Source organism: Puma concolor, chromosome D3 (assembly GCF_028749965.1).
Source record: "Puma concolor isolate L17-30 chromosome D3, mPumCon1.1.hap2, whole genome shotgun sequence".
In the NCBI taxonomy this organism is placed as follows: domain Eukaryota; kingdom Metazoa; phylum Chordata; class Mammalia; order Carnivora; family Felidae; genus Puma; species Puma concolor.
In genome coordinates this window covers 66,485,497-66,500,542 of record NC_141678.1, presented here as the reverse complement: position 1 = coordinate 66,500,542, position 15,046 = coordinate 66,485,497, and the positions used below count along the sequence as shown (strand labels likewise).

Genomic DNA, 15,046 nt, shown 5'->3' with positions numbered 1-15,046 from the left:
GGGGGCAGGGGTACCGGGCTTCTCACCGCTGAGTTGATGTTCCTGGGACCACCAATTAGCACAGCCCCAGACTCAAAGGTTTGCTCTCTGGAATCCTTGTTCTTGGCCAGGCTGGTGTGGGGCCCCCACTTGTCCAAGAAGTCTCTGCACGTCCCAAGGGTGCCTGCAAGGAGGAGCCTGTGGCCTCCCCCCCCCCCCCCGCCCGCTGCCACATCTGTACATGGTTCTGTACTTCGCGAAGTCCCTTCATATCCATTATTTCTTCAGATCTTGATAGTCCTAGCAGCCAGGAGGGAAGATTATTGTCCATGTTCCAGAATGGACAAACTGAGACTCAGAGAGGTAAAAACATGCCCTAGTCGACACAGCAAGTCAGAGCCTGGGAGCCCCTCTGACCAGTGTCTTGCCCGTTTTATGATGGTGTTCTATGTAAGAAAGGGCCAGAACTTGTCTGTGAGCTTCACGCTGAGCTCACGCACACACGCACAGACACGTACACACACATACAGATTCTTTCAAAATGCTGGTCCCAGTGATGATGGGGGCTCTGGGACAGACATCCACGTAAGAAACCACTGAGCCTCTGTGAATGGGGTCTGGACTCCCTTTGTGGGGGGTTGCCTGGCAAGGGGCTGCCAAGGTGGCTGGCAGCCAGGAAGGGCTGTCCCAGCCAAGCCTGGCATTGGCCTTCGCTCCTCATGCTGTACAAGAGGATGCCAGTGGCCAAGGGGCTCCTCACGGTAAACATGTGGCTGCTGGTGGGTCCCGAGGGCTCATCTGGCTCAAATTCTCATAGTTGGACTCCTGAGCCTGGGGCCTGTGGACAGGAGAGAGTCGGTTGACCACCCGATACAGAAGTGGGGTCATCACCAATTGCCCAAACCATGCCCCAGCGACGGGCAGGAAGGAGAGACGAAAGGCGACTGGGGCCTATATCCAGCAGGGCTTGCGGGCCAACTAAAGGGTGGAGGAAGGGTAGCGGCAGCAGCTGTGGAGCGGGGAGGAGGCTAACACGGGGGAAGGCAGCCCAGACCACAGAGGTGCTATCTTCTCGAAGGGATCTCATTGGTGGCTTCAGCTGTCTTGTGTCACATGCCCTCCAGACTGATCTCCCGGGCTTGGCCTCCTGAGCTCCAGCAGCTCTCCTGACTTTGACTTCTCCCCAGGGACATCTTAACAGGCATCTCGCACCTACATGTGAGTGCTCCCATGATCCTCACCACCACCCCCTTGTCTCTCTCTCATCTTCATCTTAGTGGCACCCAGGGTGACAGCTCCAAACGGGGCACCCTGGCTGCCTCCCTCACTTGTGCTGCCCACCTGGCCCTATGGTCAGCCCCGCCTTCCACCAGTCCCACCTCCCCACCTCCACCACTCGACCTCCTTCCTAGTGTCAAGCCGGCCTCAGCTTTGGTCAGCAGCCACCCCAAAGGTCCCCTGGCCCCCCTGGCCCCCACTCTTGTTCGGATGGGGCCACCTGTCTGCTTCAGTGATTTCTCATCGGCCCCTTTCCAGGTCGCCCCTGAGCCTTTGACTTGCCCAGTGACTGCCTCCCTCCCCTGGGGCTCTGCTGCATGGCCCTGTCCATTTCCTTCGCAGCTCTTATTTTAGAATCTAAGATGATCTTGTTTAGGTGTTTATTAAATTCTCCACATCATGTGAGTTTTCTGAGGTCAGGGAGTTTTGCTGTAGCGTTAGCATCCAAAACAGCGTCTGGTACATGGCAGGTACTCAATAAATATGTGAACACTCAGCTTTCTGATTTAGGTGCCTTTAGCAAAGAAAAGGGACATGGCACAGGTTTCCAAGAATGTGGGGGATAGCTGGCCAGGCAGCTGGAGAGAGGGGACTGGGCTGGCATTATGGTTTTTCCAGCCCTCAGGGCACAGGCAGGGATGGAATTATAGGAATGCCAGGGCTTGTCCAATGGGCCCTGAAAGACTGTCTTCCGCCTCCCCACTCCCCAGCATCCCAGGCACACCGCCCAGGGTCAGTGAATTGGATTCTTTCTTCTTCAACACAGACTTCCACATGAGCAGACACTGGGAGAGAAGGGGAGCCTGGACACGAGGGTCAGCACTTCCTAGCTTAAACCCTCCGAACCTCTAATGGCATTTTGTTTGTGAAACTCTCAGCTTTGGGGGAGAATCAGTGCCCCCGGGTGGCTTTTGTGTGAGTCTGCCTGTTCTACAATGCTTAGGAGAACAAGAGGAGACACAGCATTGAGGAATCACATCTAGGTGTGGACATAAAACAGAAAAATGGCCCTGCAGCACCAGGAAACCAGGCGGGTCTGGGAGAGATGCCAGGGCGAGGCTCAGACTGTAAATGCTGGGGGTGGGGTGGGGAGAGCAGGTCACCGTGGCCTGGTCAGGCCAAGAAGAACTTGGGAGACCGAAGAGGAAGGCTTTGGAAGGCCACAGGGAGGGTGTAAACCCTGGTCAAGGTCCAGCCCCCAGACCTGCCCTTTGCCGTTCTTTACCCTTACGGCACGAGCCTTGAGAAGCCTGCATGCCTTGCTTGGCCAGTGGGGACTAGAGCCGGGTGGGTGAGGGCAGGGTACTCACCGTGGTGGGGTGTCCTGGGCAACTGGGTGCTCTGTGTAGGGACAGAGAGACAGAGAAAGAGAGAGGAGAGGCATGAATCTCCATGGTCGTCGCAGGCTACAGGCCCTGGCTGCCCACCCTACCCCACTGTGGAAAGTGGTCTGAAGGGACGTGTAACAAACACTAGCTGGCAGGGGGTGAAGTGGCCTGGCAGATGACCAGGAGTTAACGAGGAGGAGTGTGGAGTGACGAGAGGCCCGGCAGAAAGACCCGCCTTTCTGAGGACCGTGCAGCACAGAATGCTTGGTGGGTGTGAAGAGCCAGCAAGACGGACGGCACAGCCACAGGAAAGGAGGCAGCAGCCAGGGCAACTGTGACAAATTTTGGATTTCATCCCAGGAGAGGCTGAGGCCGGTGCTGCTGACCTGGGCCTGAGAGGCTCTGGGAAGCCCCTCTCTGGGGCATGAGCAAATTTCCCAGCCAGCTCAGCAAGAGAAGCGTGGGGTGAGCAGCAGCTCCTGAGGACACCCTGTTAGCTCACACTTCCTCACCTCTGTGTTTGCTGTTCCCTCTGCTTGTTTGCTTTTCTGAGTTAGCTCTCACCTTCCCTCCTGGCCCCTATCCAGATGTCCCACCAGAGTGAGGCCTGCCAGTCTGTGCTTGGGTGGTACCTGGGCTCCAGGACAGCCCTTCCCCCTGCAGACTGGGCACCTCTTACTCAGCTCTGTATTCCTAGCACCTACACAGCACACAGTAGGTCCTCAAGATGCTTACTGTAACATAACGGAATGGTGCTATCTGGGAAAGCCTCACGTGTGGTGGTGTCATTTATGGGGGTGCCGCCAAAAGGGCGGCGCTATACTTTCTGGGTCTCTATCTCTGTGCCTCTGGCTAGAGGCAAGTTCCATAACCTCTCTGGGCTCCTCCTTGGTGTAAAACAAGGTCCTGCTAGTTCCCACCTCCTGAGCTTTACGCAGGGAGAGGAGAGTGAGTTGGAGCATGGGTGCAGAAAGTCTCTTTGGGCTGGGTTACGCCAGGTGGTCAGCCGGGAGGCCTTACCTAGAAGGAGAGCCCCCGCCCCTCGCACCCACCCTGGCCCGGGGGTGCACCCACCTGGGCGGCGGCGGGCGACGGCGCGGGCGGCCAGAACGCCGAGCAGCAGCAGCGCCTTGAGGCCGAGCGCTCCGAGCGGGAGGGCGAGCGCCGAGGCCCCGGAGGCGCCGTGGAATCGGAACAAGTAGACGCTGGCCTCCGCGCGGCCCAGGCTGTTGGACGCCGTGCACGTGTAGCGGCCGTCGTGGACCAGCGCGGGCAGCTCGGCGGTCACCTGGTGGCCGTGACCCTGTCCCTGACCCGGGCCCGGCACGGCGGCCGAGCCGTTGCCCAGGGCCGGGCCGGACCAGTCTAGGACGGGCGGCGGCTCCCCCTCGGCCGTGCAGAGCGCGCGGAAGGAGTGCGCCGGGCCCGGCAGCACCGAGAGGTTGACGATCCGCGGGGCGGCTGCGGGCAGCGGCCAAGGGGTCGAGGGAGAAAGCGAATCCTGGTCAGAGCAGAGGGGGCAAAGGAAAAGGCAAGGGGGACCCCTCCCAGTCCCGTTTAGTCACCAAGAGATTTGGGGGTGGTTGGCTCAGAGAAGAGGGAGTAGGCGCTCTAGCGCCACGGTGCCTGGGTCCCAATAGAGATGTGGCCTTGGGCAAGTTATTCCGAAGCTCCGTGCCTCAGTTTCTTCATGCGTAAAATGGGGATCGTTTTCTTTATGAGGTCGTTGGGATTTGGCAAGTTAATACATGTGGGGTGCTTGGATTAGGGCGTGGCCCATTAGCAAATGCGCACTCAACGGTCGTTATTGTTGCGGTAGCTCAGGGCTGGGGACTGTCTGCTGGTAGGGGTTCAAGGGCACTTCCCACTCCCAGACAACCTGTCTGTGGCAGGGTGGCGAGGGCCCTGGGGAGAAACTGAAATGCACTCGGAGAGGCAGCCCGGCCAGCCCAAGGGCACATGGGAAGTTCGTGGCAGAGCCAGACTGGAGCCCAGAACCGGATCCCCACGGCAGCGGGGTGGGGCTAGGATATTTAAAAGCTCCCCAGCTAATTCCAGTGCACAGCCAGGGTTGAGAACCACTGTTCTAGGGACCGGGGATCCTGGTGCCCACTTCTTTATGCCAGGGTCTAGCAAAATACTGGGCACTGTGGGCTCCCTGGGCATCCCCCCCCCCCCCCCCCCGCCCAGGGGGCTGCGGGTGCCCTTCAGTGCACAGAGCACACATCCCATTGCAGCCTTTGCCATATTCAGGATTACTGTTCGACTAGTGCTTCTCGCCCCCTAGACTGCGAGCTCCTGGGAACATTCACTCTCTGCGCGCTTCATTACAGTGCCCATTCCCGGGCCCCATTCAGCCCTTCTCGGAGCAAGCGGTCTGCATTTTTAACTAGTTCCCACCTGGCTCGTAGCCATCGCCAGTGAGACCCCCCCCCCCTTGCCCTAGAGAGATGGGCTGTGTATTGCTCCCCTTTCTATGCCCCGGCGGGCGCAGTGCCGGCACCGGGAAAGCCCTCTGGACGGGGCGGGAAAGGGCCGGGACAAGGGCACGGCGCTCACCGGTCACGCGGAGCCGGATGCCGTGGCGGCTCTCGTAGCGGTCGTGGACGTCGCCGGCGAACTCGACGCGGCAGAAGTAGCGGCCGTCGTCGGCCAGGGCGAGGCGCTCGACGCGCAGCGACAGGTCGTTGCGGCGCGGGTTGCCCAGCAGCCGGAAGCGGCCGTGCAGGCTCAGCGCCGTCTGGCAGAGCTCGCTGCCCCGCGCCGCCGCGCACCGGAACACCTGCGGGCCCGCGTACGCCTCGCCCGCGCGCCAGATGGCGGTGAGCGGCCCGTCGTAGTGGCGGTGTGGGTGCGTGAAGGTGCAGGGCAGCACCGCCGCCTCGCCCGCCGCCGCGCTCACCTCGGCCGGCACATGCATGGACCAGCGCTGCGCCGGCGCACCTGCGGGCAGGCGGCCGGGAGCGTCAGCCCTGCCCTGGGGCCGCGCCGGCCGCCATCCCTCGGACTCTGGGGGCGGGGGGAAGGGAGTCCCCACCGGGAGGCTTGGAAACCTTAGGACTCTGGGAGCGTCTCCCACCTGGGGGCCCAGAAGCCCACCCCGTGACCGTGACCCGAGAGGCATCTCCCGGGATCTTGTCTCCCGGGACTCTTGAGGTGCCTGGGACTATTTGCCTCATTCGGGCGGTCCCACTTCACCGACAGGCCCCTTGACCCCATACTCTTCCCTAACCCCTGCCGTGCTGGAGAAAAGCCCTGGATTCCATGGTTACATTACAGTCCCAAGACCCCCGCGGTAGTGATAATAAAAGCACTTACTGTGCACCTCCGTGTTGAGCAAGTTCCCGGTAGTATCTCTTTTAGTTCTCACAAATGATCCTAGATGTAAGCACAGTTATTCCTGGGTTGTATGTAATAAACTGAGGCACAGAGAAGTTGAGTGATTACATGAGGTCACACAGCTAGGAAGCAAAGCCAGAATTCAGACTCAGGACTGCCTGATTCCACAAACGCATGGAACCTTGGGGCTCATCCAAGGAGACCAACACTCCCATTTACAGAGGGGAAACGGGCCTTGGCAAGGGATGGTATGTTTTGAACTTAACGTGTTGAACGGGATGAGATTCTTTGAGAATCCGGGTCAACCGAAATGGGCTTCCCAAAAGGCCAGATGAGCTGAGAGACCAAGAGTGGTAGACCATTGCGCTGCCTTCTTGCTCTGCGCAAGCGCCTTTGGGCTGTTTCCTCACCTCCTGTGTTGTGAGCCTCTGAAGTATGGTTGAGCTAGGGTCTGGAAGCTGTGCTCCGCCTTCAGCTTGAAGATGACGGGAGAGCCTCTGCCCCTGTTGTTGCATATGTGTGCTGCTTTGGGGAAGGGGTGAGCAGGTGGGTGGGTGGGTGTTGGACCTGGGCCTTGGAGGATCAGGATAGGGGTGGTGTCTCCCTGAGGAGGGAGGACAGGCTGCTAGTTCTAACCAGCTACAACGCTGAATGCAGTTCACAAAAGGGATCCTTAGAGGGAATAATACACCCATTCTGGTATTTCCCAAGAGCTTTGTAATTTACACAATTCTTTTGTATACATCATGTCACATGACCCCCAAAACACCCTAGGGGAGAATGACTCGGGGAACTATTGTTATAGATGCGAAAATGGAGTCCCAGAGTCACACAGACAGATGCTGGGAGAAACCCAGCTTTGCTGACTCCATGTCCAGTGCTCTTTACTCTTTGGGGGTAGCTCATGTCCTGGTTTGGAATCCCCCCGGCCCACAGCCAGTTACCATCCGTCCTCCAAGAAGCCCATCCCATCTATGAATTATCTACAGGTCAGGACATTTCTTCTCCATAGAACCAACATCTGCCACTACCCACATGACCCTCTTTGGAGCATGCACATCCTCTCACAGTGATGGCCCTTCTGGGACCCCAGCATGACTATCCTGGTCCCATTAAGTCTTCCCTTCTCTGGTGGAAGTCCCGGGGCCTCCTCTGCTCCTCCCCTTCCTCACTGCCCGCTTGGTGCTCTCCGTGCAACGTAGTGTCCTGAGCCGGGGACTCCAGATATGTGCTGCAGGGGTGTATGTTGCACGTGTTCCTGCAGGGGTGTGCCGCAGATGTGCGCCGTGGGGGTGCTGGACCAGCAGAGTGGGGTACGAATTGGGTTGTGTGAGCTTTGCCTCGTATAAAATGACACTTTGGGCTTGTGCCGAGCTTGCAATCCAGTAAAACCACAAGTTCTTTTTTCACGCGATCTGCTTATAAGCCAAATTTCGTTTCCTCTAAACAAGTGGAATTATGCTTTTGAACCCAAGTGGAGGACTTGACATTTACCTCTACTAAGAGCTTGTTTGCTCAGTTGTTAATAATCAAAGGGCCTAGTTTCAAATTTGAGAAACCCTTCCTGAAGGTTTTGCTGGTTTACTCAGTACCTCCAGCTACAGAAATGGTTTCCCCACTCTTGAGGCTCAGTCCCTGCCTCAGGTTCCCTACACTTTTCACCCTCTGTAACCTCAGCCTCGTTTGAGCTTCTGCATCTCGCAGGCATCCTGGAGCCAGGTACTGATTCCCCAGAGGTATTTTTTTGCTATTGTGCATTCATCAATTAGGAGGCGTTTATCAGACATGTCCCACTCTAAGCCAGGCACTTGGATACAAGCCAGGGTTACAAAGATCAATAGGTTACCTTATCAGCCTGCTGGAGCTCACCACTCAGAAAGGGAGACAGATCTGTGAACACATAATTACACTACAGCCTGCCAGGTGCTCTAATGAGGGACACGAACAATGTTCCCTCTGTCTGAACAAGTTTCCTGGCCCATATCATTCACCAACTTCCTCCCAGTCATCCCCAGGTCTCTGCTGAGTCTTCCTACAGAGGGAGGGCTTCCTTGAACCCCAAGCCTGGGTCTGGCACCCTTGCCTTCGGCCCCCGGCCTGGCAGAAGTACATCCTCCAGGCATCCAGAAGCTCTGGGAGGACAGGGACCACGTATGTGTGGTCGTATTTGTGTCATCACTGCCTAGCATGGCACTTGCCACAAACCAACTGATGGTGAATTGGATTGCTGTAAAAGGGCGGAAGGGAGGGTAATCAGGCTGGCAGGGGAGGGTGGTGTGGCTGGGGGAAGAGGAAGAGGTGTGCAAATATTAGTCAGCGAATGCTTGGAGGACCAGCAGATCCTCGAGAAAGAAGTGGGATTTTCTAAGATTTGGTGTAGACGGAAGGTGCTCTAGGCAAAGGGAGGTAAGGACATGAGCATAGAGATTGCAGGCATGACGAGATAAGGGAGCCAGAGTACACAGTGCTTTGGGTGCTCACTGGGAGATATTCCTCATTTCATTTCATATGTACAACGACCCAATGAGAGACTCGCGATAGCCTCTTTTGGGGAAGAGAGAACTGAGGCTCAGAGAGGCCACGTGACTGCCCAAGGTCACTTGACTCACCAGAAGCAGAGCCAAGGCTTCCCCCTTGGTGGCTCACGTTTCTACTCTGTCCTGTGTGCTGTGTCGCTTGGGGATGACAGTCTAGTTTGGAACATCCTGAAGTGGGATACAGATGGTCTGCCATGGCCTCTCCCTCCCTGGGGGCTTTGCTCTAGGAGCAGAGAGGGCACACAGAGGCCCTTTCGGCCAGTGTGAGGATCTTGGCTCCAGTTAGGGGGAGATTTGTGTTTCCTGTTTACCTGCTGGATGGTGTTTCAAGAGGAAAGCACCTGGACTCCCTGTTACATGGAGACTTCGGACGCATCCACTCAGGGACTCAAGGGGAGGGTGGGAGGTCCCGGCAGGAACTGCTCAGGGAGCACATGCGTTTGCTTTGGCAGGAATCCAAGCTCCCCAGCATCCTGTGACATTTGTCATTCCCTCTGGCAGCTCATGCCCGTCTTTAGGACAAGGGAGGGATGACTCCTGAACTAAAACCATGCCCCCTTATTGTGGAGTTTCTAATCTCCTTGCCTCAGGACTATTAGCCTCTGGGGACAGCAAGAGACCCACATTCTTCTCACTGTCCACCTGCACCACTCAGTGGTGGGCCACAGGGCATGCTGGCAAGCTTTCCTGCTTTGGCACAGCTGGACGTGGGTGACAGTCTCACTTGTGGTCATTCTTTCCTGGGCTCTTATGAGCACCCAGTCTGAGCCTGGCACTGTTCTAGGCTCACTCACTTATGGGTGATCTTTGGGCAGGTTACTTACTGTCCCAGGTCTCAGACTCCTCTGCTGCAAAATGGGGCGCCTAATACCTTCCTCATGGGCTTGAAGGTTGAATGAAGTCACACGTGTAGCTCGCCCAGCAAATGCTCAATGCACGTCAGCCCCCTTCTCTCACCAGCCCTGCCAAGGGAGGGTGCATACAAGGGAGCAGGGTGGGGGTGCTGAGCAGTGGTGGGAAGTGCTCTGGGCACACACCTCAAGCCGATGCAGCAGGGGTGAAGATAGGGAACGCTGACATCACACCTTTGGCGGCTCAATTTAACATCTTAGGGACTGTGTGGGCAGTCAGGGTGGACCGTGCCTCCCAGGGGATGGCCACGTGGTGCTCAGAGCTGGAGTCCCTCAGACCTCCCCGGTGCTGCCGCCCCCTCGGCCCCATGATGGCTGACATCACCAGCAGACGGCAGCCATTCTCATGAGGCCAGCGATCTGTAAGGGGGCCACCCTCCTTGGGGACATTTGGCATGCTAGCAGGGGTGTTCTCAGGGAGTGACTCTGGCGGTAGCCTCTTCGGCATGGTGGCACCTGGAGTGTCAGGAGAGGACATTTGAGGGCAAGGGGAGATGTTCCTCTTGACCAGCAAACCTCACCAGGGAGGTGTGTGGGTTGAGCTGGGGCACACTGCCTTCCGTCCACTTCTCTCCTGCCTGCGTTTGCTCCCAGCAATTCTTTTTGGGGCCTGTGTGTTGTGCAGATAGGTTGTCAGTGGAGAAAAGGGGAGAAAGGGCTGCAGACCGGGGAGGGGGGTGGGGTGACAGAGAAAACAGGAAACCCATCTTTCAGTGTGAGCTGGACCCAGAAGTTTCTAGGGAAGGGATGAGGAGCAGGGATGCATGAGGGAAAGGCCTGGCTGTTCTCCTGACCTCGGGGTTATCCAGGCTTCTCCCGTAGCCTTGCCTCTCGGCCACACGGCTGTGGACGTGGCCCTGCTTGCCTGAGCTACAGATGGAGAGCCTCAGCTGACCGTGCCGCGCAGCCAGTGTCTGCCCCAGGGCGCTGCTCTCCCGAGTTCCCACTCAGCCTGTCTCTGCCCGTGCTTCCCTGGCCTTCTCAGAGGGCCCTGCTCCCTGTCAGTCCTTCTCCACCCCAGGTAGGACTTCTCAGCCTAAGCTACTGGCCACAGTAGCCGCCAGGAGCAGAAGCATCATCCTGGCTCGGGGAACTCTCCCATTTCCCCTCCGGACCCATGACAGCAGCCCATCTCCTCCTTGGCCTCTCCCCGCACCCCATGTCCTTGCTCACTACTGAGATTTGTCTTGCCTTTTGGTTTGTTTTGTGGCAGTGGTTCAGAGCTAATAAATTCCTTTGAGCACAAGCTTTGCTCTGGGCTCCCCACCGCTGCATGTGGATGGTGTAAAGGTTGGGGCTTGCACTCAGAACCCTCTGGTTCAGCCCAGGCCGTGACAGCCCAGAAAAGTGACCCGACTTCCATTGGCCTCCCTAAACAGGCACAGGGGTCCTTGCACTGCAGAGCTGGGGTGAAGAGTAGATGAGCTGCTTGTCAGGGCCTGACACGGGAGCCCTTGAGGGTGACAGTGACTATGATCGCTCTACCTACTTATCAGAGGCTTGTGGACCAACTGCAGAGTTGTCCAAAGTCACCCAAATGGTCAGAGCTCCCAGACCATTGTTCTTTCCACCTGCATGTTCCCTGGCATCTCCAGCTTTCTGAAAGCAGATCCATGGGGAGCCAGACGGGAAAGACAAGAAGACAAGGAAGAGTGTGTGTGTGAGCCCCTGGGAGATTAGGGGCTGCCCCAGGGCGCTGGGTGCTGAGGGTGGGTGGCATCGGTAAGAAGAAGGGCACAGAAAAGGGAGGGAGGGTTTCCTGGACAAATTCCTCCCACTTTGTTTTTGCTGACGGCCTGCCCTGGCCCTATGCTCAGAGATGCAGCTGGGGGGCAGAATGTGATGCGCGGGGACCCTGCTCATGAAGCCCTGCAGGCTCCCGCATTGCAGCCTAACCCAGCCCGGTCATCTGGCCTCTTGCCCAGGCCTGGTGCCACACAGAGAGGCTCATAGGTGAACGGTGCCAGAGGGGTCTCAGAAAGTGCGACCCTGCTCACCCTAGTTCCATGAAGCAGCTGCCAGTATGAGAAAAAGGGATCCCCTCCCCAAGATGCCTCAGCCTCCCTGGGTAAATCTCAGTACATGGCAGGAACACTTGCGTGGTTTAAGTTTTGTTCTTGGACACGTGACCGCTCGTACTTCCTCTAAGTCTTTTTGTCTTTGACTGATTCATAGCCCCTGACCCTCAACAGGAGAAAAGAAATAAACCAAAACAAGCACCCCCCACCCCCATCCCGCCAAAGCTAGCCTCTCTCAAGGGTATGTGATTTCAACAAGATTTCCTTGCCATTTCCTTGCACAATCACTGAGCACCAGGACTGTGCTGGGGGCTTTTATATACATGATCTAATTATCCTTCACAGCACCCCACGAGGCACCAGGGACCCCACTTTGCTGATGCTCAGAGAAGTTAGGCAACCTTCCCAGGGCCACACAGGTAGTAAATAGCAGAGCCAGGATTTAAAGCTGTGTATGACGTCAACACTTATACCTGAACCGCTCTCTTATCAGCCCAAGATCCGGGCAGGGTCACCTTCTCCAGCCCCCACCCTCTAAGTGGCACCCTAAATCATCCCAGGGAGTCAGCCGAGTTAGGGCACTCTGGGAAAAGAAAGCCTGTCCCCTATCAGCCCCCACTGGAGGGCTCTGTCAGGGTACAACGGGCAGTGAAGGGTGGGGACTGGGGTTGGTCCAGTCTAGAGCCACACATCCCAGCCCCACCCTACACCACACTTACCAATTAAAGTGGCCAGCACTTCTAAGAGCTCTGTAGGCAGCTGCTCTTATCCAAACACGACCTGAACTGGCCTCTGCCTCTGTTGAATGCTCAAGAGGAAGGAAAAAGAGCCTAAGGTGTGGGAGTGTATAATCCAGTCATGGAGACAGGACCCCAAACAAGGAATGTTGCCTAACAGCTTAGAACACCATGATATCAGAGATCACTAATGTGGCACATGATGGCCAGTGGCCATGCACATGGAGGCACCGACGCTGAGTCCAGGGACGTATCCACAAGAGGGATGTCTCAGGCGGGGGTCCGGGAAAGGACTGGGGTCTGGGCCAAGGGGCTCGGAGGATGGCTTTTGTCATTTATCCCAATTACCCTCAACTATGTCGAGCATCAGAATGACCTGAGAAGATGGTTGAAGATGCAGACTTCTGGGCCCTGTTGCCTGATATTCTCATTCTGCAAGACTGGGGTGGAGCCCAAGGATCTGCATTTAAACAAATACTCTCTTCTCACTGAAATGCTGCTACCGATGGTCGGTCGGTAACAGAAACACCGTTCCCAGGGACACGAACTCACTGAGCTCAGTGCCAATGACGTCGTTACCTAAGCCTGCGGCAAAGGGTTCCCATTCACGCCTTGGGATTCCCCCTGAGCGGTCAGGATGCCCTCTATCGGTTGCCCTGTTCCCCATGTGAAATCACCCCCACTCTTCCCCCAAACCCATTTTCCCTCTGGGCTGTGCCCATCGTGACACAAAGCACTTGGATGACCGCAACACCCGAAGTCCCTTCAGAGCCTGGACTGTCCGCCCCAAAGCTTGCCCACTATCTCCTTGGATCCTCACAGCGGTGGCTGAGCCGGTGGTCTTTCTACAGGTGGGGCTCAGAGAAGTCAGAGGATTGCCTAAAGTCACCGGAACCCAAGATGACACCCGGGCTTGAACTTGTGGCTTCTGTCAACGCAGCTTCCCTAAGTGCAACCCTGTTGTCCCAAGTTCAAGGAGAGAAGACTGTACCTAAGATTCTGTGAGCATCTATTCTGTTCTGAGCAGGGGCCACAGAGAAAAGTGGGAAACTTACCTATAGGGAGGATGCCCACCAGGCAGGCCAGGAGCCGGAGGGACCATTCCATGCTGTGAGTGTCTGGAGACCCCAGACCAGCCCCACACTCGCCTGGGCCACCAGCGAGAAGCCTCCCTGATGAGGAGAAGGCAGCGTGCCCAGGCCTGTGCCCCTACTGGGCTCCAGGCTCCAGGGGAACTGGGGAGAGGCAGTTGGGCAGCCTGGATATGATCAGATGAAGCCCGTGGGGTTTAGTCATGTGGAAAACCAACAGGGGAACCACTCAGATGATTTTCCAGGACAGGAAACAGAGAAGCACTTGAGGAAGAGGAAGGACCCTCTCCTGGGGCCACTGGTCCCTTTGAAAAAAGTGCTGCTCTTTTGCTGCCTGCCCTCTCTTCCTCCCGTCTTCCCTTTGTCCTCTCTCTCCCTCTACCCGCCTCCCTTCCCCCTTCCCCTTCTCCCTTCCTTCCCTCTTCCTCCCTCTTTCTACCCTCCCCTCCCTTCCATCTTACCTCCCTTCCTTCCCTCCCCCCTCCTCCCTCTCTCATTCTACCTTCCTTTCTCCCTCCCCCACCCCTCCTCCCTCCCTCCTACCACCCTCTTCCCTCCCTCCTTCTTTCTTTCCCTCCTTTTCTTCTCTACATTTTTAGTGTGCCAGCATGGGTTTTCATTTTGATGAAGCTATCTTCCTGTGGCCATGCTGATTCTGAAGTGGTGATTATTCACAGAAGAAAAGTCCTCTCCAAAATGTAGTCATCATTGACAATGGTTACATTACCAAGCAGCATAAAAGGGAAATAGTAAACTTACTAAGCAAATCAATCCAGACAAACATGTCAAAATGCTCAGAACATCAAAATGTCAGATAGAAATATCCTACCACAGGGGCAGAATCTCGGTATCTGTGCCAAGGAGGTAATCAGAAAGCTGAACAGAAAAAACGGCCAGGTAGGAGGCTGGCCAAGGTGAGCCAATGCTTGGGGAGAGGGAAATGTTTTAGTTAGGATAAATGCTAATCTGTTGAGAGAGACAGAGAGAGAGAAGTTCTCAAATACAATAGATTTTTTAAAAAATGGAAGTTGATTTCTGTCCCATATATCAGTCCCAAGGTGAGCGATTTACATAGGCAGGTGGCCTTGCTTCTCCAGGTCATTCAGGGATCCAGGTTCAGACCTATGGTTACTTCCTCACCCCCTTCTCCCTTCTTAATGCCCTTAAGGCTGAGGGTGGCAATCAGGCTTGTTCAAGGGGAAAGATAGAAACTCTAATTGGCTTGTCTTTTTGGTTATCCATGATCCAAAAGCTGTAGACATCACATCCACTCACCTCCATTGGCCACACCCACGGCAAGGGAGCCCTGGAAGTGTGGTCTCTAATGAGGTGATGCTATGGTCAAACTAAAATGTATTACCCTGGAAGAAGGAAACAGATGTTGATGGGTGGTTACTTGTCTCTGCCCCAAGTGTTTGCTATAACTCTAGAAAACTAAACTTTGGAAAACAATCAATTCCATAAACTCTAAAATGTCCTTGAAGGATGCACCCTTATTTTATATACAACTGAGAGAGAAAAAAACTTTGTACCTTTTTATAATCGTAAGATGCCATTGGCTGTAACATGTATCGGAATTCAGAAATGTTAAAAATGTGAAAAAAATGAGGATCTTAGAATTGATGAAATATAGTTCCTTTTTGGCTTTTTGGTAACATATTCTCAACAAGAGCCTTTTCAGGGGCACCTGGGTGGCTCAGTTAGTTAAGCATCCGACCCTTGATTTTGGCTCAGGTCATGATCTTACCATTCATGGATTCAAGCCCTGCATGGTGCTCTGTGTGGACAGCAGAGAGCCTGACTGGGATTCTGTCTCCCTTTATCTCTG

General features: G+C 55.7%; 1 protein-coding gene across 3 annotated transcripts; it reads right to left on the bottom strand.

Annotated features, from left to right (window-relative positions):
• Positions 1-602: 602 nt before the first annotated feature.
• SIGLEC15 (sialic acid binding Ig like lectin 15) lies at positions 603-13,429 on the bottom strand. Of its 3 annotated transcripts, none has more exons than XM_086682879.1 (6): positions 13,183-13,429; positions 5,904-5,963; positions 5,145-5,528; positions 3,660-4,046; positions 2,568-2,598; positions 603-817 (listed from the first exon to the last, which is right to left on the bottom strand). In XM_086682879.1, the coding sequence occupies exons 1-6, from the start codon at positions 13,232-13,234 to the stop codon at positions 736-738; spliced, it is 996 nt and encodes a 331-aa protein (XP_086539005.1). In that variant the 5' UTR covers positions 13,235-13,429; the 3' UTR covers positions 603-735. The 3 variants fall into 3 exon arrangements, with proteins under 3 accessions (XP_086539005.1, XP_086539007.1, XP_086539006.1); XM_086682881.1 differs by lacking the exon at positions 13,183-13,429 and adding an exon at positions 12,110-13,162 and having other exon boundaries at positions 5,904-5,985; XM_086682880.1 differs by lacking the exon at positions 13,183-13,429 and adding an exon at positions 12,110-13,162.
• Between the last annotated feature and the right edge of the window lie 1,617 nt (positions 13,430-15,046).